This window comes from Pholis gunnellus, assembly GCF_910591455.1.
Source record: "Pholis gunnellus genome assembly, chromosome: 17".
Classification (NCBI taxonomy): Eukaryota; Metazoa; Chordata; class Actinopteri; order Perciformes; family Pholidae; genus Pholis; species Pholis gunnellus.
In genome coordinates, this window is record NC_136544.1 from 12,904,649 (window position 1) to 12,931,788 (window position 27,140).

Below are 27,140 nucleotides of genomic sequence, written 5' to 3' on the forward strand. Positions count from 1 at the left end.
GCAGGGGTGCGGCAACTTGGAGCCATCAATGTAACTCCTGCCATGAAGCGAGGAACCCTTTCCTGGCTGCGGTCTATGTGCTCAACTCCAGAGTGGCAGCTATGCAGTTGGCTGTCGAAAGTGTGGCAGCGCCAGCGAAATCCTGCAGCCAGATGGTCAAGGTGTCCCTTTGGGCTAAACCCTGAGGCACTAATGGGACTACAGGGCTCCTGCAATGGACTGGTACCACAGTGGCTGGATCGACGATTGCCACTTTCACTACCCACTGAGCCCCTGTGACTGGGGGACATCATGGCCCCTGAGAGAGATTCTCCCCAATCTGCCATGCCAGCAACTTCCCCTAAATGACCTTACTGGACTTCGGGGTATAAGGTCGGCTGGGCCGATGGGAAAAGAAATACAGATGTTCCCTGTAGAAACTGGGCGTGGTTTTCTGGGATGAAGGACTGTTTAAAGACTGTTTAAAGCTCTGCAGAGTTACGTTCAGGTAAATGACCATTAGCTGTAGGAACCGATGGGAGCAGGAGAGTTAACAGTGAGAGAAGGACTGCAGGATGTCTATGTCGGCTGGGCGTTTGCTTGTACTGGCATGACACAATAAATAACATAACTAACACGTCATTATTACTTATTACCCCACATTACCTTATTACCAAGCTGTCATAATAAGTCCTGCAGAAATCCCTTTATCTCAATGTAGACGCAACATTTTATAAAATGTTGAAATATGTATTATCATCATGTAAAGTTTTTAACTAACATAGTGTGACATCTCAGTATAATAGAGAAGTAAAAACAGGACCTGCAAGCCACAGATGTCAGCACATGAAGATCGGTTTTTACTATGAAGAGATTTTCAGTTACTCTGTTTTTCAGAAGGGTAGTTTGAAACAGGAACACGACCGACTCACAGTTGAGCGTACCTGCATGAACCAGATAAGACCAGACTGGATACTTCCTGCTTAGGAGTCATATTTGGGGCGTAATTTCTGTAAACCTCTGTGGGTATAAAAGGATGTTGAATGTTGTATTTCATTGAAGCTTACAGCACAAGAATACTGAATGAGTATCTGTGATGCATTCTTCCCTTGCAAGCAAATTAACAGAACAAGACAACTTTGAATCTTTTGAAGACCTTATTGATTTGTGAATGACACTCTCTTCTCCTGATTAACATAGAAATCTTCCATTACAGGGTAAACAATGTGTCAGCCATGCTGCCCACATGCATGCACAAGAAACACACACCGGATTGTTTTTTTATTTAAGTGAGTATACCGATACAGCACAAATCATTTCTTAAAAAATTTGATGTCAAATGCGAAACATAACGTATTAACTGGTAAAAGTGTCGACTTGTGAATGGCCTACAAAGAAAGAGAACATTTGCAACACAAAAATAAACATTCAAATATCTGTTTAAGATCTAGAATAAAAAACATAAAAAGAAAGACCTACTTAAGACTTGATCTACAGTTTAATATTATGTATTCATTAGCAAGAGTATTAAAGTCATATAGATTGACCGAAATAGAAAAACAACTTAATCACAGTTGTGGATTATATCTCAAGGAATCAGTCTCTGGGAGAGAGGTCAACAGGTCAAAGCACCCTATTACTAGATAATAATAATGAATATAAAAACAAATATATATATATATATATATGTATGTATTTGCTAATAATGTATCAATTGCAGTACAAATACAAGTTTACTGTTGGCTCTGCATGAGTGAGACTTTGAGAGGCACACTAGAGGAATGCAGGGTGGGGCTCATAAAACTCCTCTCTCAACATGTTAAGGCAAGGCTAGTGTATTTGTATAGCACATTTCAACAACAAGGTCATTCATAATTCAAAATGCTTCACATAAAAGCATCAAAACATAAGGCAAAAGAAAAGGAGATTCAAAAACAATTAAGAACATTCATTAAAACATTAAAAACAGTCATTAAAACACTAAAAAGCAGTGCAAGAAATAAATGCAGTAGTAAAATACAGAAATGCAGGAAATTGATTGATATCCTTGAATCTGGTTCAATTAAAGGCAGCAGCAAACAGAAAAGTCTTCAATCTTGATTGAAAGGAGCTGATGGTCTCAGCAGACCTGCAGCTTTCTGTGACTTTATGTCAGAGTCCTGTGTCTCATGTAGTGAACTGTGTGCAGTGTGTTTACAAAAAGTGTCACTTTGAATTGCAAATTGGCTGCAAAGCAGAAAATGTGTTTAGAGTTTTGGAGACTTGTGTCACGGGGCATGGTGGAGGACTCAAGCGCAGACCAGGCAGAGTAGTGTGAAGAAAGTAATTTTAATGAACAAAATAATCCAAGCAGACCTACAGGACACGGCAGGGGATCCACGGAATAGACAAGAGACGAGGGAGGAAATTCCAGCAGGACAGGGACAGGGAAGACAGACGGGAAAACCGGGAAGAGGACAAGCCGAACGGGCGGGTAAACATTGCAAGGATCTGGCAAGGAGTGACTGAGGGGCAGGAGTTTATGTAGGGGGAAGAACAGGTGAGAGGAGTTGTGCTGATGAGGGGGAAGTGCTTGATTAGTGATCAGAGGCAGGTGAAGGGAATAGGCTGAGGGAGTGACTGAGGTAGAGTGAGGAGGGTAGAGAAACACAGAACACAGAGGCAAAGCCTAATCGTGACAACTTGACTTTGCTCTCACAGTGTTAGTCTCAGTAATTGTGCTTTGTGTTATTTTATAACATTTTGTAATAAGCGCTGACTTTAACTTTTCACTATTTATTAACTGTAATATTTCTAACCTGGTGCTGTGGCTCAGAGTTAAAGCTGGTTGTCTTTCAATCAAAAGATCAGCGGTTGGATCGGATCCTCCAGTCCATGTCCTAAATAACCCTAAATAAATGAATGTGATGAATGGGTGTGAATTATAATGGATCAGGTGGCACCTGTACAAATACAAGTCTATTTACCATTTAAAGTCATATGAACCATGTCTAACCTGTTTACGCCTTTGTCATAGTACTTTTCATGTAGTTTGCATATTAAACATGACCTCATAATTAATGTACATTTCAATAGCAAATACGTTTCTTTTGTGGTTCTCATAAACTCAGTGTTTTCCTCTGAGTCTGTTGAAAGAAACCAGGTATCAGGCATCAATAAACTAGCTCAAATGGTCAGGATGGGTAATTAATCTGGTTGTTTTTCTCCTCTGAGTTTATCTTGGTCATGAGGTAAATTTAGGGTTTGTCACTCAGCATCATTAGTGCCCTCCCTTTAATGTTTCAGTTATCAGTTGTTAGTTCAACCGAAGAGACGTTTAAACAACAGTTTGAGCCTCAAAAAGCTAAATTATACATAATTGTACCCACATGTTTAGAGAAAAGTACATACAAATACAAATGTGTGTAGTAAACCACGATCTTGTGTCGACAATTTTCATAAGAAGGAATAAAATAAATACATAATTAAGTAGGGAGATTCATCATGGGAGGAGTTTAAGAACCAGGAATCAAAAACACCTTAGGTTTCGTTTATTGTTTGGAGTCGGACAACTATTGAGAACAAAGGACTCCTCCGCCCGCTTGAAACCTGGAGGACGGGATTGATCTACTACATCTGTTGCCTACTCGCTACAGGTAACCGTTGGAATTAATATTATGATATTAAGGAAATCAAACACCGCGGGTGACTTTTATTGACCGCCGTTTGAAAGCCGGAAGACCTCCACCGTGAATCACAAACAAAAGGCTGTAAAGTTACACGCTATAATTTAAATAATGAAGTGCCCTTATCCTGACTTGATGAAAAGTTGGTACTCTTGGTGACAAACAACATATTGCCAGATATCTAACGCTACATGGGCGATTGCGTAACCGTAACGTATGCTGATGTTGACGCTCCCTGCGTTAGAGTATTTGACCAGACTGGTGCTGCAGTGGTTTATTCAGGAAAAGGTACTGAAAGTATTTCAATGCAGAAAAATAGCCCGTATGTCTGTTATTCAATTATATCATTAGATTTGTATAGCTCCTGCAGGAAGCAGGAAGCACTGTTGTAGTTCATTTATTAATGTATTATCATTGTTGTCATGGATTAATCTGCTGAACATTTTCTCTTTTAATCGTTTGATTGTTTGGTTTGTAAAATAATTCAGAAAATAGTGAGAAATGCTGTCACAATTACCCAGATGCCAAAAGTGACACCTTCACAATGGTCCAACAAGCATTCTTTTTTATTTAATATTTTTAAGTTTGGACTGTTGGCAAACCTAAAAATATTAAATAAAAAATAAATGTAGATACATTGAAAGCAAATAATCATATTCGAGAAGCTGGAGCCATAAAATGTTTGAACATGAAAATTGACTTCATCAAATAGTTGCAAATTATTTTTCTGGCAATTGACTCGTTGATGAATTGATTAATCGTTTCAGTAATTGTATAAACTGTTGTATGTCTATATGAGGTGTACCGTTCATTGTGATGTGACTCATGTTTTCTTAGTCTTTGCTCTTTCCTTGAGTCTGATAATAGAAGCTTAATAACTTCTTTTCCTTCAGTGAAATGTAATTCTCCAAAGTTGCAGTGGTTGATTTAAAACATGATTATTTTTTTCCAGTTGCCGTTCGTGGTCATGGATGATTTTGTTCGTAATAAATTAACTGAATGGAATCTCAGCCAGTTGATACCAATATTCAAAGGTAAAGTATTACCATGCCTCTTTCTTTGGGCACAGATTTTACACAGTGTTTATACAACCTAACAATACTGAAACGTATAAGCATCTACAGAACTAAAAGAACTATGAAAAATGCTGCAATGTTGTTCTTCAGTACAATGCTGACATATTCTTCACAGACATAGTTTTAAGAAAATGGGAGAGATCAGTGTTGATTAATCCTGGCAATTCTTTTGTCTGTTCAGAGATTACAAAAGAACTAAAGACAAAAGAACTTGGACATTTTCACACCGTTAAAGAGACACATTAACTAACTACTTGAATAACTGCTGTTCTGTATCTTGTAGGTTATTGAGATAAGATTCTCAGCGGTGCTGAAATCAAGACTGAAGAGCGACAAATAATTAAGATACAATCATTCACGATATTCAGGCTGTAATACTCTAACAATTTTAATAAACAGCTGAACCAACACTTATTTCATTCCTTATATAATAGATATATGCAACATTTTGAAATATATTTTTGCATGACTGAGAATCAACTCCGTAGTTTTTAATTGCAGAACAAGGCATTGACAAGGAAAGTCTTTACTGTCTGGATGATCAGGAAATCACCGACCTGATCCCAACAGTGGGACCAAGGTCAAAATTCAAGAAGAGACTCAAGATGTTAAAGGTAACGTTCTGTACTGTGAACACAATTTACACAAATACTGTATTTATAATTTACAGGAGCACAGACTTCTGTTTTCATGACACATAATTGATAATAATTACTCATTAACAATAAGAGCATGTGCTAGAATTTTAACATTTATTCATCATTTTGGATTCGCAACTATTTTCTTGTTGTGTCTAAAAGGAACAACATCCAGAAACAGTTAATTTGTCTGCTCAGTGAAATGTAACTCTCCAAAGTTGCAGTGGTTGATTTAAAACATGATTATTTGTTTCCAGTTGCCGTTCGTGGTCATGGATGATTTTGTTCATAATAAATTAACTGAATGGAATCTCAGCCAGTTGATACCAATATTCAAAGGTAAAGTATTACCATGCCTCTTTCTTTGGGCACAGATTTTACACAGTGTTTATATGCGTAACAATACTGAAACGTATAAGCATCTACAGAACTAAAAGAACTATGAAAAATGCTGCAATGTTGTTCTTCAGTACAATGCTGACATATTCTTGACAGACATAGTTTTAAGAAAATGGGAGAGATCGGTGTTGATTAATCCTGGCAATTCTTTTGTCTGTTCAGATATTACAAAAGAACTAAAGACAAAAGAACTTGGACATTTTCACACCGTTAAAGAGACACATTAGCTAACTACTTGAATAACCGCTGTTCTGTATCTTGTAGGTTATTGAGATAAGATTCTCAGCGGTGCTGAAATCAAGACTGAAGAGTGACAAATAATTAAGATACAATCATTCACGATATTCAGGCTGTAATACTCTAACAATTTTAATAAACAGCTGAGCCAACACTTATTTCATTCCTTATATAATAGATATATGCAACATTTTGAAATATATTTTTGCATGACTGAGAATCAACTCCGTAGTTTTTAATTGCAGAACAAGGCATTGACGCGGAAAGTCTTTACTGTCTGGATGATCAGGAAATCGCCGACTGGATCCCGACAGTGGGACCAAGGACAAAATTCAAGAAGAGACTCAAGATGTTAAAGGTAACGTTCTGTACTGTGAACATAATTTACACAAATACTGTATTTATAATTTACAGGAGCACAGACTTCTGTTTTCATGACACATAATTGATAATAATTACTCATTAACAATAAGAGCATGTGCTAGAATTTTAACATTTATTCATCATTTTGGATTTGCAACTATTTTCTTGTTGTCTAAAAGGAACAACATCCAGAAACAGTTAAATCGTCTGCTCAAGTAAGTTGAATAAAGTTTCGAGCACTCAGGTATCATAAGGAATTTATTATAATTATATAGATCATATTTTCAATGTCTGCTCAAACTTTTACATGTTATACTTAGTATTGATTTAAGACACAAATGTTCATGTTCACCCTCAGGTTTGTCCGTCCACCAGTGACACAAGTGATAAAGGTGAGATACACTTTATCTTATTGGTTACATGTAGTGTTCATTGAAGTTTTTTAAGGTTGTAATATCTTACTTTGACTAAGAAACTATATCGAGATGTTTTAATATTGTGAGAGGCAGATGCAACAAACTTTTATTTATTTATTTTTTTTCAACAAAAATGTCCAAAAAGTAAAGAGAGAGTCAGATCTTCAGGACGAGTTCAGCCAATGTCAACCACCAACTAAAAAACAACGACCTGCCAACAAACCAGGATCAGACTCAGGTATTTATAATACTTTCCAAACAATGTCAACCTAGAACTTACTATAGGGTTAACTTTTATCTAACAACATTTTGACTTAGCTTACTTACAAATGTCTGTTTCTATATCTTGGCCACAGAAAACACTCTCATTTGCTGCCGCTTGTAATCTTACCAACAACCCCAATCAGTCAACAGCATACATACAGGTATCCATAGCAACAATGTGTATGCTTCAAAGTCAATAACTTAACCGTGGCCTTTAACTGTATGATGTTTTAAACCCAGACCATGGTTTATCCTTTAGTCTGCCATAGTAGAAGCCTGATGATACACTCTGAAGCATCCTACATGAACCTGGCAGAGAAAGTTCCTCTCACGCTCTCCTCATTGTGCATTACTGCTGACTTGATACACTGGTTCATGGTTCCTGCTGAACAGTTCTTTACTTTCACTCTGACAGAAGAAATCATACTGTCTGATGTGAAAAACATCATGAGATGTGTCCATCAGAAAATACCTCCCAGAGACAACAAGCTCAACAAGTTCCTGACGTAAGTATAAAGTTTATTACATTTTGCATATTAATATGTTATAGTATAGTATATATATGTTAAGGTTTGGTAAATGTTCTGGGTATAAACTAAATTTGAGTAAAAGTGAATGCTACCTTGTTAATAACTTGGCGCTTCAAATTCAGGATAATGTATTACCGGTCAAAATGTTGAGAAATGGCTTTAAATACTTGGGCATTAACATCACAAGAGATATGCAGAACCTTTACCAAGAAAACTTTTCTTCTCTACTTGAGAAAGTAAAACTAGATCTGAAGAAATGGAAAACAATTAACAATTATCCGTGGCAGGAAAAGTGAATTGCATCAAGATGAATATGCTCCCTAAATTCCTTTACCTGTTTCAATGCCTTCCACTTTACCTTCCTAAATCTTTCCTTAAATGTATTGTTCAAGCTTTCACTTCATTTATATGGAATGGTAAGAACCATAGGATACAGAGAGGGCTAGCTCTTCCTAATCTTTTCTATTACTACTGGGCAACACATGTTCAAAAAATGTTCTTTTGGCTTCATGCTCCAGATACAGACTGGTGTCACTATGAAGCTAGATCTTGCAGCTCAACATCTCTTACAGCCCTGGTCACTTTGGTCACACCTGGTCACACCTGTTCACAGTTTCTATTCTCATTTCACAAACAATCCAATTGTCATCAATACTCTCAAGATATGGTTTCAATTTAGACGGAACTTTGGTTTTAATTATCTTCTTAACATAAGCCCCATATGTAATAACCACCTCTTCCCCCCTGCTACATTCTCTCTCTGGCAAAGAAAAGGCATCGTTAAATTTAAGGATATGTACATAAACTGTATATTTGCCAGCTTTGAGGATTTATCACACACATTTAGCCTTCCTAGGTCCAGCTTATTTCGATATTTCCAAATCCGCCACTTCCTTAAGTGTCATGACCCTAACTTTCCAAACATCTCTTCAGTGTCAGGCTTAGATGATATGCTAGAATTCCCATTTGACTCAAAAAGACTAACTTCAAGAATACATGACTGTATAGCCTCTCTTAAAAACGACAAATGAATTAACCCACACATAAACTCTTGTACAACAGGAAAAAAATCAGTGATTTGGAGACGGACAAGAGGGAGGTGGTCGGCGTCTTTGGCAAAACCGGGGCTGGAAAGAGCTCTTTGATAAATGCCGTCATTGGAGTGAAGGGTCTCTTGCCCTCTGGAAAATTCAGTGCATGTACCTCAGTCATGATTAAAGTGGAGGCTAACATGCAGAACTCAAAGTATGAGGCAAACATTGAGTTCATTACAAAAGAGGTAAAATGAGCTGAATATGTTTGCCTTAAAAAAGGCATGCCATATAATTTAACGAAGGTAAAGTTGTTGTTTTTTTAATTCTATTTAGGAGTGGGAAGATGAGTTGTGGTTCTCTAAAAATGTCCTTGATCATGATGCGGATCAGGAAAGTGATCAGACAGATGACGATGATCGTCGGGACATAGTTGAAAAGCTGTCAGCGCTGTATGGAGAAGACTGGGAAAACAAATCTCCTGATGAACTCATGAATGACAAATATTTCAAAGAGATCCCAGAATTTCTCCTTTCCAAGGGGAAGATTTTAACAGTCGAAACAGTAAGTAAGAGTAAAAATCTTGTATCACTTCATAAGAAGCCTTCTTGTCTGTCTGACAGAGGGAATGTGTTTGAGTTTTATGTACAAATGTAAAAGTAAAATCAGTATGTGAAATTTAAAAAAGAGTGGCCTTGATTCACCTGTCCTCGATAACTACAAACCCATAGAAAATGTACCCTTTTTAGAAAAATAATAAAGAAGTTTGATACTAGTAACTAAATGTATTAATAACTGTTTAACCTTTTAAACTCTAAGCCTATTTTGAGGCCTCTTCTCGAAAATGTCATACTTAAAGGGGCTTATCTCTCTAACTACAAGGTCTATTTGAATCATTTCAATGGGATTATAACACTAACACTTGTGATAGTTTGTTAATATGTGTACATATCAGTGTATATGTTACTGGTTAATGCTGAATGAAGATGGCACACAGCTCAAATTGAAAATGTTCAGGTTCGCCTGGAAAAAAAATCACTTTTGTCTTTGAAATAATGCAGCAGTAAGCCTAAAACTCTCCACAATCATAGCACAACATGTCAGCAGTCCTTTTTAAAAAAGAATTGGCTTTGATAAAGTGAAGTAGGCCAAGTTTATAGAGGTTGGAGTACAGAGAGTTCATGCCAGGTCAAGCCAAAATTCTCAATTTTCCGAATTTTGGAACCAGGTTTCCAGCTGTTCTATTCTAATTTTATATACTATATAACTATATATTTCACTTGGTTTATCACTAATAGGGTTACATTTTTGGCCTCTCAGGGGCCTGATTTATGTGTTTTATGTGATTTTTTCGTCGCTCCCTGTGTGTGTATTGGCAGTTTTCGAAGCCTATGATTGGTCGATTTGCACATGTGATACGTCTAAGAATGCGGAAATGCGTGTAGAATGCAGTGGGCTGGTCAGTCAGGTGATTGACAGACTTTTTAGCCACTAAAACTCCAAAAGAGTTGCGTAACAGACCGAGCGTCGAAATGATTCGCTGAAAAGTAAAAGGAGGACTATCTATGCATAAATGCATGGATTATCTCTATTTTACTCTCAAAAAATATAGGGACCGGGTGCATATGCATCAGGATTTAAGTGGATTTACAGAGTTTTTCGCCCAGAAAATCAGCTCAAGGTACGATGTGTTTCAAATGTTTTGCTCTGTGGTTGGTTGATCTTGTGTATGTTCCACGGTGTAACGTTTGAACGGTTTCAAGGAGAGAAATATGGAAGATACCTGCGGAATCAGGGTGGAATTCTCGTGCTTGCTAAGATATGTTCGGCCATGACGGTCTCTTTTTTTGTGATGATATCTGCATTCGGAGTGCGTCTGCTAAATGATTGTATTGTAACCAGAAGGATCAGTACTTGACCCCCTTCTATTCATGATCCCTTTTTATACAGGGACACTTAACGCTGACGATGCTCAAATCTATATTTCTCTTTCACTGGTAGGCCGTGGTACCATTGACTCACTTTGTCACTGCATTGACAAAATCAATGGCTTGAAATTGGTCTCTTGCTAAATAAAGACAGAACTGAGGTGATTGTATTTGTTGCCATTAATGAAATATATATAATTATTGCACACCTTGAATCTTTATCTGATTGATTTTAAAATATGTTTTAGGACCACATTATGTTTCTTACATGCTCTCTCCATATGAACCTTCATGTAAACGTGATCATCAGACCGGGGTCTGCTGACTGTCAAAGGTCAACATGAAACACATGAAGCTGCATTATGCTACGATGATAAACATACTTGCTATGACCTAGATAATCTTAGACACTGTCACAATCTGATCATCATCAATTTAAAACCTAATCGTCACCCAAAATTGCACTTTTGTGTCCACTTCCAGTTTAGTATTTAATATTTAATACAAATTTTGCTTTTTGCTTTTGTTGTTTCAATGATGGGGTAACTTAATTGCTTAATTTATATTTTCCTGTTTTATTTATTTTGTGCAATTCGTAGAGCAGTTTGAAGTTGGAGTCTGTGTTTATGAATGAAATCGCCTTACGTTGCATTAATCTCATTTTATTATTTATTGCAGGCTAAAGAGCTATCTGCAAAATTAGTCGGATACACAAGCAGCGACCCAAAAGATGGAGAAGATAAAGACCTAAAGAGGTGGTATTGGCCACTAGTGAAGTGTGTGACTATCAGGGTGCCAAATAATGATCTTCTTAAGCATGTTACACTTGTGGATCTTCCTGGAAGTGGGGACCGTAGCAGGGACAAGATGTGGAAAACGGTAATTCATCAAATGCAATGCTGTTTAGTGTATTGCTGTGTTATCTGCAAAGTGTGCCATTATGTTATTACAAAGTACTGATGACCATCATAATTAACTTGCTGTTATGTCCCTTCAGCTCCTTGGAAGTTGTTCCACTGTGTGGATCGTGACTGACATTAATCGAGCTGCATCAGAGCGAGAACCCTGGGAGATCCTGAAAAGTGCCTCTAGCTTCATGGGAAATGGTGGCCAGTGTCAGAATATTCACTTTATCTGCACCAAGTCTGATCTTATTGAAGAAGATTCAGAAGATTCAGATCAGTAAGTGATGCCAAAAGTACATATACATATATATTAAAGCAGTGATTTTCAACCGCTGTGGCGCGGCACACCAGTTAGCCGTGAGAGATCGCCAGGTTTGCCGTGGGAAAAGGTTAAATTTCACTTAATGAGTCAAAAAAAATATTATTTAGTTATATTATATATTATATATATTTAGTTACAATAGCAAATACTTCGCCATTGTTGAGCGTCTGAGCTGCAATATAGTGGCTGGCTAAGTAATAATACTATTCCATGCCAGTGGGTGGCAGTAGGTAGCTCAGTAATGTTTTTGTTAATTTAAAACAGTAGAATTAAATGACACGCGGGAGAGGTTGCGGTGAGGAGACGAACAGCGATGAAAAAAAATGCAGACTCTGAACTGGGCCCTGGACAAAATAACCCAGATGAAAAGCCTCGTAAGGATCAACACATTGAGAGACTTGCCATTAAATTGTCAGCATATATCCGGTCCTCGGTACGACGGCCCGCCAGAAAATATCATATGTTCATCATAACTGGCCCGCTGCACCACAGAGCTCCGGGACGAAAAGTGGCGATGTGATCTGGCTTTTTGTGCAACATAACGAAGCATCTCACTGCGCTAAACCTCCAGCTTCAGGCACAGGGACGTGTGATCACAGACACGTGTGATCCAGTAAAAGTCTCCACCGCTGTGTTACCGACTGCGCATTTTGCTGATAAACGGGCAATTGGCATGGACTTCACTCGGCGATTTGCCGACTCTCTGAGATTGAGTTTGATACCATGGCATAGATGCTGTATTATGCTGAAATGTGTAATTTTGTAACGTTTTTGGTTGTTGGTGTGCCGCGTGATCTTTTTAATGTAGAAAGTGTGCCGCGGCTCAGAAAAGGTTGAAAAACACTGTATTAAAGGAACTGTGAGGAATTTTGAATTGGTTATGAAACAGTCTCAATAATAATACTGATGTCTATATGACCTACATGAGAAAACGAGACCACCAGCGAGTAGATTGTCTATTTCTATAGAGTTATTCTTTATGCTTGTCATCAGTTTTATCAGTTCTTTCAAAGAAATTCCTTTAGAAATCAATAACTGCTCACACACTCAACACAACTAACTAAACTGAAATAGTAGTCTGTAACTTTGTCTCTATGGTTACACATTTACATAGTTCTTTCCAAAAAACTTCCTATTAGATCACGGACCTGTAAAATAAAGTGATCGTTTCAGTATAAATGGTGGATTCGATAGTTACAGCTTCAGGTTTAAAAGAGATTATTTAGACTTTTATTCTGGATGCAAAAAAAGAAATGAGATTTGAGGTTTCAGTTCTCAAAATACTATATGAGGTGCAAATTAATGCAAATATTGTCATTTAGTTCAACAGATTGGGATCGTCCTAACTTATTGGAAACAAACGATCGAGCCAAGAAAGAAGTGAGAGAAGAATTCAGCAAACTAAAGGAGGTTAAGGTGAGTTTTATAGACTGACAGAAAGTATAACACAAAGACTGTCTACGACTGCAAGCATGCCTTAAAACCAAAACGTTTTCTCTTCAGAAACATTTCAGTGATGAAAGTTTTAAAGTGTTCACAGTGAGCTCCAAAGAGTTTCTGAAACAGAAACGTCTAAATCGAGAGGACACTGGTAGGTGAAGTCTTCATAAATGAGCACATTTAGATTTACTTTACTTTAACAAAACAAACAAGAATGACTAATTGGATTATGGCAATAAAATGTAAGTATGTTTTGTAACTATTTAAGATGCAAACTGCATTTCTTTTACAGAAATACCCAAACTTCAGGAATTTCTGCAGGATCTCAATGACTGTCACTCAGAGACGTTAAACTATGTGTCTGGAGCTCGTGGGATTCTCTCTCTGATTCAAGGGGCCAGCTGTAGAGAAGGGGTGAGATCAAGAAATAAAATCTCTTTCTTTGTCTTTAATTATCATTAATATTGACAGAAAATAATGTTAAAACATAAAGTCAAAGACAAGTAATTCATTCATACATACATTTTATCATCAAGTTAGTTTTCCTGATCTTGTGTTGCTTCAGAGAGGCTGCATAACGACAGTAATTAAAGGGTGGTCTCACTCAAAATCAACAACATTTTGTATGAATGTGAATAAATGAAGAAAACTCAGTCAAGTAGCAGTATGGTTTCATTGCTTTGAATACTGAATGTGTTGTTGTTGATTTCAGGCTGACATAAAGACAGCTGTGTACACAGTCCTTCAACAAAAGATGAGGAATGAACTTGATAAAGTCAGGAAACCAATGAAAGAGACTTATCTGGCTTTTGAAAAGTGCCTCAGTGAGGGGGTTGACAAATCTAAAAGTTCATGTGAAAAAGTCTTGAAGTCGGTGATACATCCTGTACGTATTTGAATTATTACAACATCATTACAACAGATTTTGCACTTTATATGAATGTCTTGAAAATGTTTCTGTTTTGTTTCAGAATAAGTCAGGTGGTGCTTTCCACAGGACACTGAAGTGTATAGGAGAGCACGATGGCACCTACAAAAAATCAAAAAAAGGGAGACAAATAAACCTCAATATGAAGTTATCTTCATGCCTGACTGAGAGCATTGATGAGATATTCAAGAAGACCTTCCCGTAAGAAATGACTTAATAAAGACATAACACCCTGTGCAGGCTAATTTGACAAACTAAGGAGAACGTCTAGAATTAACAAATTGTACATTTTACAGTTATAAAAGTTATGTGATATAATGCATACATACAAATTACATTATTGAAATAAAAACTTGTCAATGATGCATTTATGAAACATTTCAAGTTGTTGACATGTTTCAGAAATGAAGGAGAATGTGGACCTTTCAACGGAGTCCTCAATTCATTTTCACTTGACACGAAGATGATGAAAGAGAAGACAGAGTACAAAGATGTCGAACTGCAACTGAGATTTCTCAGTACAGAGGTAAAAGAGGAGAATAGTACCATTAGTCTTTATTAAGCTATTAGTCCAGGTCAGAAAGGCTTCAGCAGAAGGATGAGAAAATCATCCCAAACATCAAGTTTGAGACTGAGGACTGCCATGAAGACTAAACATGAGAGAATAAATGAAATAAAGATGTTTTTAGCTGTTAACATATATACACTGAATATGAGGAAGTCTATCAATAAAGTAAATGTCAGTAAAAACTGGAGACGCCTTTTGAAAAATGAACTGCTGCTGCAAAGCTGATGACCCTGAACATATTCATGACAACGTACTGGAGACTCTGAGGTGGTCTGACTACGATTCATATTCTCTTTTAGGAAAAGAAGATTAAGACTAAACTCAACAAAATCATCCGCGAACGTAAGAAAACGATCTACAGCAGTCTGACGACAACAATTGAGACAAACATGCAGGAATGCTATGACGGTACGATAAAGATCATCACATATAAAACCTGACACTGTAAAAATGCACATTATTCATCATAATTGTGCAGAATGTAATTATAATAAGATTTAATTGACTAAAGTTTTCTGTTTTATTGTAGAAGCAAAACAAATTAAAGGACACGGCACGCTGAGTAAAATGAGAGAAACTATTGTGAAGCACGTACTTGGGTTAAAAGACGTCATGTTTCAGAAAGCTAAAGATGTTATGTTGAAACAGCTGGATGACTTGATGGTTTGTAACATTTTATAATACGTCGTACGATGAGGATATAGTAAAACATGTTGTGCTGTTTATCTTATACAATTCTAGGTCATCATATATATAATCAAGTGGAATATGCCTCTTTTTGAATGCTGCTTTTGCTACTAAAACACTGCAGGCCCTTTCACAAACATTCAGCTATTGTTATAAGACACATTTTGGTTGTGAGTGATAAAGACTTTCATGCTAATTTAGAGCGACATCCTGAACAATCTGGATAAAACAATGCAGGAATCAATCGAGCTGTCACTCAAGACAGATGGTGTCTCAATCCCAGGTAAAGGCAACGTTACAAAATAATAACATGATAATCACTAAAAATACTAAAAATATTGACTGAAATGAATATGTCAACACATTTCCAATAGTGTGATTAATAGTGAACTTGATGTTAACATTATGTTTTTGTTTTTTTAGACGTTACATTGGAGCTCGTGATGGTGAAGAACCACTACAAAGAACTGCAGGGAAGCTCAGATCAAGAACCACTAATTTGGTAAAACTGTTGTTAAAATATCTACATAATGCCTCCAGATTGAGCTGTTCTGAATATTGCTAACGATGCTTTTTATTACACTAGTGCTGGTCCTCCCAGCCCGGCAGCTGCACAGCTGACAACCAACTGAAGAGCCCTGCATGCACGCTGGTTAGAGACGTGAGGCCTCTGGATTTGGTCTCAACCATTTCTGTCAACTCATCTTATCCAGGTTCTCTTTGAGTGTTGTTTTGATGTGTACTTTGAATTAGCTTGTTGTGAAAGACATGCATAGAGTTTTTATAATTTCCATGTTTTGTTGGGCATTTTTGCTTTTAAATGATTAATGATCAGATGCAGACAGAAAATGTGTGGAGGGTGAGAGCGGGATTTATGCAGCAAAGGTCCCCAGTCTGATTCAAACCAGGTACATTGTGTTTACACTGTACAGGTCTTAGTCACCGGTCCACCATGATGTACCAGATACATTTTGTTTTAATGATTTAACATTCTTTTCTTCTTGAATATGTACGTTTTTGTCCAATTTTTAATCGTAGTTTAGTATTGGTTGATTGGGATTGAAATTCCAATGATTTTATGGGTGTTTAACATAAATCCTGACATTTGATCACAGTACGTGTTTAATTTTCAAAGAATGATCTGACCTTCTTTTTTTCATGTTCAAGGCAAAACTTTATTACTGTAAAATAATGTTTTCTAAGTGTGTTAATTCATATATCAAAAAATTGATAGAACTAGATGATAGTAATAAACCATTCTATCTGTTTTCTCATTATTTACTGAACAATAGTTTTTTCTTAATCTACACTGATTCTAAATGAATTTAATGTATTTTACATGGTCTACTGGGCAATAAGGTTCACTTTTAAAGTGCCACAAGTGCCTTTGGCTTCTTTGTTGTTTATGTTGTAAAATGATCTAAAAGCTTCTTTATGTTCTCAGTAACGTCAGTTTTTATTGTGCGATAAACAAATGATTATCCAACTGTGTTACTTACTTAAAACTTCTCGTCTTAGATCTGATCTAAAATTACATTTCCTGACACAAATCTACATCACAGTTCCCAAGCATTTTTAGTAACACACACCACAAATACTATATATATTATAAATGTGTGATCAATTCTAACATAGTAGTTAAGACCTGTTAGCAGGTGTGTTCTCACAGGAGCCTTATGTTTGTTGAAACTTTAAACAAGTAGGAAAGAACATATCTACACAATCCAGATGCTGTTAATTTTTTTAAAATCTTAGTGTTTTTATGACATTTGCAAGTGCTCTTTTGTCAAGAGTACTTGCTCTCAGTTCTCCTCGGATCTACTCGAATGCCTTAAGGTTAGTTTCTCTTCAGGATAAATGGTTTGCATTATTGTTGCACAACTCTGTCTGCTTTGTATGTGTGCATTGGTGAGTAAGCTGCTCCAGCAAGTTATAACAATTTTAATTTCAACACGCAAACAGCATTGTTGAAGAGAAAGAAGCAGCTAAGTCAGACGAAATGTTGAAGCATAATGCAATGCAGGCTGAAAATCAAATATATGGAGTAAAAGAGTAAAAGAGAGAGCCATTGCTTTGCATACTTCCCTTGTTTGACATTGTTTTTTCATTTGTACCCGAGAACATGCACTCTGTTCTACTGGGTGTGTCTAAACTGGTTATGTCTCGGTGGATGGACCCAGCCAACTCAATGATACCTTTGTACTGTATGAAATCCTGCCTTCTACGCCTAAGGACAGATACTGACGATTATTTACACAACCCAGATGCTGTTAATTTCCAAACCAGTTGTCGTCATAATGATTGCTCTTCATGTACAAACAAGTTTAATAGAGGTGTGTTGTTATTCAATAGGAATGGTAGTGGAATGTATTATGCTTGTTCTTGCTTCTAACTGCCACTTACTGATGCAAGAACATGGAACATGGAACACACAGATGGGCCATAAATAGGGACGGCCATCATTTTGCACAATTATCAGTTCCTTTCTTATTACTGTCCAAGAAAAATAATAACTTAATGCATTAATATATGCACTATATGAACTTAACAATAGAAATAAAAGAGGGATCATTACATCATTACATGGCATTACATCAGGCCACCAGTAAACCTTTTTTTTTTTTTAGTGGCTGACCTTAACTACCGACCACACTGCATCATGAGATTTGTAACTGTCATTTTCTCCCTTGCGTTGCTTGTTGGGTCAATCCAGTTTCACTGTGAATATCTCTCCATTTTATTTTTATTTTATAATCAGAGTCCAGAAAATTTAAGAATTTAAAATTTAAAAAAATAATTTATTTTAGTGATAGAAAACATTAAAAGGTACCTTTTTATTTTTTAAAGAGGGAGTACAGCAATGTCATCAAACATCAAGACACTGAATACTTTTGCCGTAGAAATGATGTCTGTGTGGTATCACAGTGAACTAGTGGGTGTAACAATTCCTTAACATTTTATTTTCACATGCAATATTCTTATATTTAGTCTGACCCTCAGTGTTGACATGGCAGTGGACAATGAGGGAAAACTTACATAGAATTTGACTCAATCGTCTCAGTAATTTAGTTTGACTCTGTTGCTGTGCATCTCCTGTTGTGTGAAGCTACATTAATGTAACAGTGCGCCAGTGTGTGTAAAAATAAATATCACCAATGTTGAACACACTGAAATACCTCAGAGTAATGTAAACTTAACACCATTTAATAAAGAAACAAAGCACAAACAGGTACTTAAAGCCCTTGAACAAAACAATTTCTAATTCATGTATTATACTCACTAAAATACTTTCATGTGATTGTCAGCATGAAAGTCATTTTGTAAATTCTCTTACAGCTATAAGCATGACATGTTTATGAACACAACATGGTAAATATATGCATTCTAACATCTTACAGATATCAAAGGCAATGCTCTTAGGCACGGATACAAATTATTTTCTTTTAACTCTGACCTTCTTCTAGCTTGCATTTACATTTTTTTGTCACTTCTTTAAAGTATAAAATGTGTCGACCAGACAATATCAAGCTCCCTGTGAGTTTTGTGCTCAGTTCAGCTCTTTTCAGCAAGCTACAGCAGTAAAACACAATGACATTGTGATGATACCAGTGAGCTCAAGTATGGTAGTGAATACAATCATTTGAGTTTCAGATGGTACGATCATATTAGCAGCACAGACTGGACTTTCAGTGGGGCAAGGTTTGTATTCAAAGACTAAAAAATCAAAGTTCACAGGTCGGAGGAAGTTGAGTCATCTGTTAACCCAGAGAGTGCTGCTTCTTCAGGCTGTCTGAGCGCCTCACTCTCTCCTCTGGGGTCTTTCTGTACCAGCTCCTGAGCAGAAAAAGCCACTGTCATACTTTGCTGACTTTAAAGTCATCTGTAAAAGCTGAAATCCAAACATTTATGTACACTGTTGCCTTTAGCAAGAGGCTAATAAAGCATTGGAATTACAGGTCCTTGGTTAGCAAAGCATGACATCCACTTCTGGATTTTTGCTGATAAATTAAATAGATTAGGTCAGCATATGAAATATGAAATGCGCAATCAGGAGAGACTTCAGAGCTTAGGTCCAAAGTATACTGGAGCAGACGGATTTAAGGCAACACACTTTATGAGAAGACTACCGTTCTGAAGCCAAGTGTGTCTTCATCAGAATCATAAAAAGTAAAAAGTGTAATGCTTGTTAATTAGGACACTAGCAACTCAAAAAGCATATCAGCATGTTCTCAGGAGTGGGGTGAGGTGGTGTGACGTATCTCCTAAGAAATGACATATGGCAGTTTTTGTGATTTATGATAGCAAGATAAGGCACTTTGTGATTATGTTGAAACATGTCTCACCCCTGGCGGTTCGGCTGGCCTGGCACAGGAGAGTTTTGGCCTTGGCTTGGTTTCAGGACTCTGGGATTGAAGAAAGGATGTATTTAGAGAACTAATCTTCTGGGGACATTAAACACAGGACAATGTAGTTCAGTCTAGAGCACCTGTTAGTAGTGGGGCTCTTTGGCTTCTGCTGCTTCTTTCTAGCCATTGATGGGGATGCACCGACCCTGGAGGAGCACCAAACACATACAATGAAAACACTGCTGATCCCTGGAGCCCATCATCAAAAACATTAGCGTCTAAAACCAGATCTCATCTGCAATGTAAGGCTGTGTTCCTCTTTCCCATCGTACCTCTTTTTCCTGTCCAGAGACCTCTGTGTGGCAGCAGACAGAACCGCTCTCTCCTTGGGGCCCTTGGCTTTCTCCTTTTGAAACAGTCAGTAAGGATCATAGTTTATGACGGAAGCACTGACACTGACGGTATAAGTCGAGGCACGTTGCCACCAAACAGTGTTTCTTTCCTGTAAGTCACTTTGTCCGTGTGGTAATCAAGGTGTAATATAGATACAGTTCATCATGATAAGCTTGTACGACCAGTTATCAGCAGGTTCATCTGAACAGATGTAGCTACAACAACAAGCCATGTCTTGATTTATACTTTGGTAAACATTTCACAAATTGTCCAGACAAATGCTTCACTGCTCACCAAGCACGAGTACAAACTCAAGTTAGTTTCTGAGTTCATACTGAGAGTGAAAAGATATCTGAACTTTTCCTTCACTTCTTCCTTTAAAAGAGGAGCAACACATGTCACGTTCTGCTGATCAGATATGGATGTGTGATTGATTGGTTGACAGGTTACCATGTCTCTCAGCTTCCTCTCTGCTCGGAGCTCCCTGTCCTGCTGCAGCAACGCTAATCGATCCCAGAGAGGCATTTCAAAGAAGATGTCATGGATGTCATAAAGGGCTGCACGTAACTGCGGGACAAAAGAGGCACACATAAACACAGAGTAAGAGGGACCTCTGCTGTCTATAGACAGTGACTACACGTTCTTACCTGGGCTCTAACTCTCTCCTGCAGGGAGCGATCCTGTGCAGAGCAGGGGCCTCTCTTCTGTGGAGCTTCTGTCTGGAAGGAGCGGATGAACTCCTGTGTATCCTAAGCACACATATATACAGTACACATTCCTAAACATACAGTTTATTGATTAACTCTTATTAAAATCACAATTGGTTGTGCACATTTTTATTTGTGTGTTATTTGTGTTAAATGTGTCATCTCACCAGGATGGTCTGTCGCAGGTGTTTGACCTTCTCTGTTTTGAGCAGTCTGCGAGTGAGGAAGCCGCGAATGATGGCGCCAATTCGACAGAAGGCTCTCTGCTGCTCTGCTGTCATAACCTGGACAACAAGAAGATACGAGAAGATGGGAACGTGAAGATAGAAAACACAGAGAGTAATATATGTTGGGACTTCACATGTAAAAAGAAAAGCTTAAACTATGAAACCGTGCCAAACCCCCATCAGGTGTTGAAAATCTCAGCTGAGTGTGATATTTGGTTTAAACCACAACACTGGTGCCTTATTGGACGAGTCACTTGTGAACCCCAGGGAGTCCCTGTGATGCAGCTGTTAAACCTGAGTTCACCAGTCAGGCTTCTGTGTGATAAAGCTGCAGTTACTGTATTTTCCTGCTGCGGTGAGGACCTACTTCGCTTTGAGAGTTTTCCTCTTCATTTTTTCTAACCCACACACAAACATACATACAGACACACACATGCGCCGTTACGCTCATTCTTATACACGTGGTGTGTTAAGCGCGGCCTCCATTGAGCATCTCATTCCCCCTTTAAATAATCACGGCCACGCTGCCATTGTGGAGCCTTGCGTGGTGTAACCACTCACGTGACTACATCACCTACACCACCTTGCTCTCTCCTCTCTCTCTCCCCCCTCCTACACCCACACACATACATACAGACACACACACTCCCCTCTCCACATGCTTGTTTGTTGCTTTTCGGTTTAGTATGCCTGCAATTGTATAATAGATGTATTTAGAGGTATTTTTCATGTATATAGACTCTAAATGTGGAATAGTACTTTTACATTTTTACTTCATCAACAGTTTGGTTATAGGTCCCTGATCCCAGGGTGGTGCCCCATTATTATTAATCTATGTTAATAATGCTATTGATATTACTATTTTTATTAATATCAATAATTAATTTGTTTATTTGCCAATAACCAAACCTGCTCCAGCCAGATCCCAACATGTGTAACTTATGCAATCACACACACCCTCTTGTCTACTTGTGCATACCTACCAGACTTAGCCTCGCTCGAGGTTTGCTAACTGCCCATGTGGGTCCCCACAGATAAACGGGAGGCTGGACAGAGGGAGAGGACACACTGGAACTTACAGGACTGGGAAAACCTGGAAAAAGAAACATACTTTCAATTTAGGTGTTTGAACTTCTCTATTTTGAGCTGTCTGCGTGTATGGAAGCCGCACTTGCGGCTTTCTCACACGCAGACTTTACATGCAGCTCTTTCTCCAATTTATCATGTTTAAAAGGTGAATGAAGAGTTGTCAGAAGTAGCAATAATAAGAGTTAATAGACCACAACACTCTTTTTGTCTTTTGTCAACACTATTTTACAAACTCCAACAGAGTAATAAGTGGTACCTGTACTAGGTGATGGCTCAGATGGTGTGTGTGCAAGGCTTAGTCCTGGGCAGGAAGGGCTCACAACAGCACGGCTGTCACTCACGGACCTACAATTCCACCCACAAGCATCCTCACTCAAAGGCCGCACACACCCCTGCTCCTTCAGTCTTCTATCTGTCTCCCCGAGCTCCTGAACACATGCGTATACAGGAGACAAACACTTCAGTACTTTAACCTTAAGCAAAAGAGAATGAATTTACACTTGAACATTGTAACTAAAAAACTAAATAATTCTTTCCAATCTGTAAAATAAGTGATAAAGTACCGCACAAAAAATACATTTTTGGTATCTACTTCTATTTAGAATAGATAATGTGTGATTCCATGTGCTGACCAGACAGAGGTGCTGTTGCTCTTTCTCCTGCTCAGCCAGGAGGAGAGACATCTGCAGGGCATGCTCCTCCTCCAGACACCTTTGCATGTCCTCCAGAGCCAGTGCTCGCCTCTGGGTCTCCTCTGTTGATTTGCACAAATAAATACACAGTGAAAAAATCATAGATTTTTTTTACCTTAAAAGTGCAATGGGAGAAACTGTGATCTCAGTTGAAATGACACATTTTCACTCTGTAGAGTTTAGTACATACAGTGTGCATTACAGGAACTGTTCAAGAGAGACTCACCTGTCTTGTTGGCTTGTGCCTCGGCTGCATTTCTGAGGACAGCTGGTGTGATCCTTCCATTGTTTGTCCCCTGAGGGTCATCAGGCTCCATTCTGAGTGTGACCTGAGCCAAGTCAGAAGTCATGCAGGGCCTCAGCAGAGATGGTGAGGCATTATCTACCTCACACGACTGGTTTAAGGGGGCTGCAGGGGTGCGGCAACTTGAAGCCATCCGTGTAACTCCTGCCATGAAGCGAGGAACCCTTTCCTGGCTGCGGTCTATGTGCTCAACTCCAGAGTGGCAGCTATGCAGTTGGCTGTCAAAAGTGTGGCAGCGCCGGCGAAATCCTGCAGCCAGATGGTCAAGGTGTCCCTTTGGACTAAACCCTGAGGCACTAATGGGACTACAGGGCTCCTGCAATGGACTGGTACCACAGTGGCTGGATCGACGATTGCCACTTTCACTACCCACTGAGCCCCTGTGACTGGGGGACATCATGGCCCCTGAGAGAGATTCTCCCCAATCTGCCATGCCATCAACTTCCCCTGACCGTACTGGACTTCGGGGTATAAGGTCGGCTGGGCCGATGGGAAAATAATAATGGATGTTCCCTGTAGAAACTGGGCGTGGTTTGCGTTTTTGTGCACGGGGGCTAATGCTGGACTGTGGACTGGGGAGACGAGCATACCTGTCGGGTAGACTAGGTGAGAGGCAGCCAGACTGTTGGGGACTGGGGTCGCACATAGTCTTATACTGGATTTGGGTCTGAGATTGGCCAATAGGACTATGGTGCAGACTGAATCCAAACTCAAAACCTGTGTCCCCCATGGGACTGCAGCTCTTCTTCTCCTTTTCAGAGATAGTCTCCGGCAGGGGAGTCCTGGTGACTGTGTGGACAACGTTTGACTCCTGCTGAGTCTGCTCTCTCTTCACATACTCCCTTGATCTCTTAAGAAGGCTGTCCAAACTAATATCCTCTTCGTCCTCTTCCTCCTCCTCCTCACTCTTCTCTTCCCTCTTCACTATCACTTCCTCCACTGCCTTGTAGCCATTGAGGATGGGGGTCTCAGAGCATGGCTGTTCAATTGTCTGAAGCCCAAATCCAGGGTCTCTGGGAAGTCCAGGAGAGTCAGTAACCAGGGTGTAGCCGCTGACTGTCGCAGATTTAGAAACTGGCATTTCGACATCTTCACTTGGTACTTTATGTGCCTGTGCAGAGACAATAAGCCACGATGACCAATCATCAAATTATTGTTAAAATCAAAAGCAACCATAAAGGATGACCAGCTTATGGAATTAAATGCCCCAAACCGCATTGGTTTAAAGTAGTTAATTTATCACTGACATAAAAACAATTAAATGCAAAGAACTATCAGATAGTCCAGTGTTGGTTCTCAACCAAATGTCAGATGTCTAAACTGAAAAAGTCTCTTGTGAAGTATGTTATCCAAATTTAGACTTTAAAATCACCTGAAACTCTTTCAGTGACACACTTGATATTCATCCAGATCTCTTAATAATAAATAGCCCAATGTGGATTGTTGAGGCAGTTGAAACCATCAGGTAAAAATAGCACAGCCTGCCAGAGACAGTGTTGAGTCAGACAACCTGTATCCAAGTCTGCAAATGTCTCAAGAGATTCTGGGACAGACTGTAATTTAGTTTTTGCTTAATTTAGCCTATTCAGTGCACACTGTACACAATATCACATTCATTTCACAAAACATCTTCCATAGTCCACTGAATCCTGTTACAGAAAGCACCCAGGTCTGTAACCAGGACCATACTGTGCTACTGACCTGAGCTTGGTCCAGTATGCACTGAACCCGGGCCATTAGGTTGTTCTTCTGCATGTTCTGCCTGTCCACCTCCAGCTGGACCGCCTTCTGTCTGTGGTCACGCATCTCACTACGCTGCTCTGCACTCAACTGGAAAAAGAAAATACACACAAACACATGAGGAAAGATTATTCAATAATTCGGTATGACAAGGTTTCCAATACACAAAATGTATTTCATGAGGTTTGTTTGTGATCTATTTCCAGTTATTGCTGATAACACAATCACTCTTCTTCCACTACGTATGTTTGTGTCTCCTTTGTTTGAATCCTCAGCCTCACATTAGCCTCTCCATCATGTGGCTATTCCTGAGAACTTGTTTTGTCAGCAGTCACTAGCAGATGGATTCTCCTGACTAACATCATCCTCGTAATCAATTATGGCCACTCTCTTTCTGAACAGTGTACGCAATGTTTTCTGTTACTATGCAGCATAGATATACAAAAACACAGTAGGACAGTGATGGATATACAGACTTTCTAGGGAAACCAACCAAACATTGTATCATTAAAAAGCAGACGGTCAACAATATTACTTGCTCTGGATAACAAACATTGTCTGATATTAAACAGAACTGTCAACTATTTACACTCAGGCAATAACAAACCTCTTAAAAGCACAAATTAGCTACGATTTCTGTCTACTTTTCATGAAGAAACTTTAGAAACTGTAATTATTATTATTACATCTTGTTTTTGTTCCCCGATAAGTTCCCGTGTCTGTTTATTTCTTCCTCACCAGTGGCGAAAGCACAGCTCTTCCATGGAAGCGGATGACAGAGAGAGCCTTCAGGGACCACAGTGGCTCACGAGTCGTCTTCTTGAATTCCCCCTCCTCCTGCAGTATGGCCAAACTCCGCAGACAGAACTCCTCATAGCCTTCCATCTCCGGACACCCACACATCCACACTCTGAATAGGAAACACACACCATGTAGCCTGGTCACCCAGCTGTTAAATGAAATAAGAGAGTGCGGAATTAGTCGGTGGACATGTGAGCTTTGACTGCACTGGGTGTGAATCACTATGAGGAAATCAGCTGGGATCATATGTGGATGAGCAGGGCAAATAGCCTGCAACAAAAGACGGTCTGTCTGCCCTGGTTTGATCACACTCATCACATTCTTGTCATTCCTTTCTATCAGACCTCGCTGGTGACTGATTTCCATTTCCGTGTGCCATGGAAATGCATATGGAATCGTGTGTCTTATCAATACAGTTTCCATTTGTGAAACGCCTGTGAGCAAATGGATAGGACAGACCGTCACAGACAGGTAGCGCACACAGGGCGTTAGCGCACAGCTGTATGGATGAAAACACAATTCCAATGCAATTAACGCTAGTGTCGTTTCATCTGTATAGTTTATCCAGTAACATTACCATCCCTCGATTAGGTTTCAATTCATCCTGGGGTCCTTACGATGCTGTGAGTAACCTCGTGGTCTTCGGTCGCCTAATTACAGTATAACGTTATACCGCACACAGATTCATTACAGCCTAGCGCGGTAGAGGTGGGAATGGTTTCCTTTTGGTAACGTTAGCTATTACAGAGCAAGCTTGCTACCGTCGGTTTTTAGGGTTTAATCTAAATGATACTCGATTTTACGGCATATTTTAAAAGCCGTACGTTTCAGTCCAGATGTGCACCGGCAGAGTGACAGTTGATAAGGTTACACCGGTGCGTATTGCTCGATTCTTACCTTCAAAAAAGATGGTGATATCTCCGTTTCTTTTTTCTCCTGATGACAGGAGCGTTTTAGACTCGCACAAATGTCGCAGGGAAACAACAATGTGCGGCTACAACATGAACCTTGTGTTTCTCCTTCAATCTCGGGTTGACCATCATCATCAGTTTCAACTCTTCCGGGCTCCAACAGCGCCTCCTGGCAACAGCGCAACGGCCGCGTTCCAATATGTTCATGTTGCTACTGTTAATCACTTCATTCCATTGTCAACAATTTTACCCTCGCACCAACACTTGAATGGTTTTAGAATGTTTAATGGATTTGCTACAAAGAGGTAGCAGAGGAAAGTAAAGGGTGAAACTGTTAGAAATATGGAACGAGATCTTTGTCGAACAATTACCTCATCATTTAGATCTTAAATCACCTCATTTGTTACAGATTTAAAAAAAAGAAAAATGATCCTATTGTTCATCTCAGGGTTACAAAATGAACCACTGGTCCTATTAACTCCCCATTTTCCACTATGTGTATTGTGTACGGTATTCTGGAATTTTACATGGCCCTTGTTTTGCTGTGTGGCAAT

The 27,140-nt window shown here is 38.9% G+C and overlaps 2 protein-coding genes across 4 annotated transcripts; one reads left to right on the forward strand and one right to left on the reverse strand.

Annotated features, from left to right (window-relative positions):
- Positions 1-3,506: 3,506 nt before the first annotated feature.
- On the forward strand, positions 3,507-18,635 carry LOC306709288 (nuclear GTPase SLIP-GC-like). 3 transcript variants are annotated; one of them, XM_079177363.1, is made up of 24 exons: positions 3,507-3,614; positions 4,597-4,678; positions 5,222-5,334; positions 5,616-5,697; positions 6,240-6,352; positions 6,537-6,572; positions 6,716-6,749; positions 6,919-7,011; positions 7,453-7,543; positions 8,630-8,846; positions 8,935-9,162; positions 11,205-11,405; positions 11,524-11,708; positions 13,076-13,169; positions 13,257-13,344; positions 13,486-13,607; positions 13,906-14,079; positions 14,165-14,322; positions 14,524-14,647; positions 14,989-15,097; positions 15,219-15,352; positions 15,578-15,659; positions 15,800-15,878; positions 15,963-18,632. In XM_079177363.1, exons 2-24 carry the CDS (start codon positions 4,612-4,614, stop codon positions 16,006-16,008), a joined length of 2,670 nt encoding a protein of 889 aa, XP_079033489.1. In that variant the 5' UTR covers positions 3,507-3,614; positions 4,597-4,611; the 3' UTR covers positions 16,009-18,632. The 3 variants fall into 3 exon arrangements, 2 of the variants coding, with proteins under 2 accessions (XP_079033489.1, XP_079033488.1); XM_079177362.1 differs by lacking the exon at positions 3,507-3,614 and adding an exon at positions 3,846-3,932 and having other exon boundaries at positions 15,963-18,635; XR_013767475.1 differs by lacking the exons at positions 3,507-3,614; positions 15,219-15,352; positions 15,963-18,632 and adding an exon at positions 3,846-3,932.
- Positions 18,636-19,068: 433 nt separating this feature from the next.
- On the reverse strand, positions 19,069-25,777 carry ccp110 (centriolar coiled-coil protein 110; the record flags this gene model as incomplete). The annotated part of the gene is made up of 13 exons (XM_079177364.1): positions 19,069-19,210; positions 19,720-19,779; positions 19,863-19,928; positions 20,055-20,128; positions 20,566-20,682; positions 20,763-20,864; positions 20,990-21,106; positions 22,033-22,142; positions 22,395-22,566; positions 22,771-22,892; positions 23,057-24,245; positions 24,836-24,964; positions 25,613-25,777. The coding sequence occupies 13 exons, from the start codon at positions 25,775-25,777 to the stop codon at positions 19,135-19,137; spliced, it is 2,499 nt and encodes an 832-aa protein (XP_079033490.1). The 3' UTR covers positions 19,069-19,134.
- Between the last annotated feature and the right edge of the window lie 1,363 nt (positions 25,778-27,140).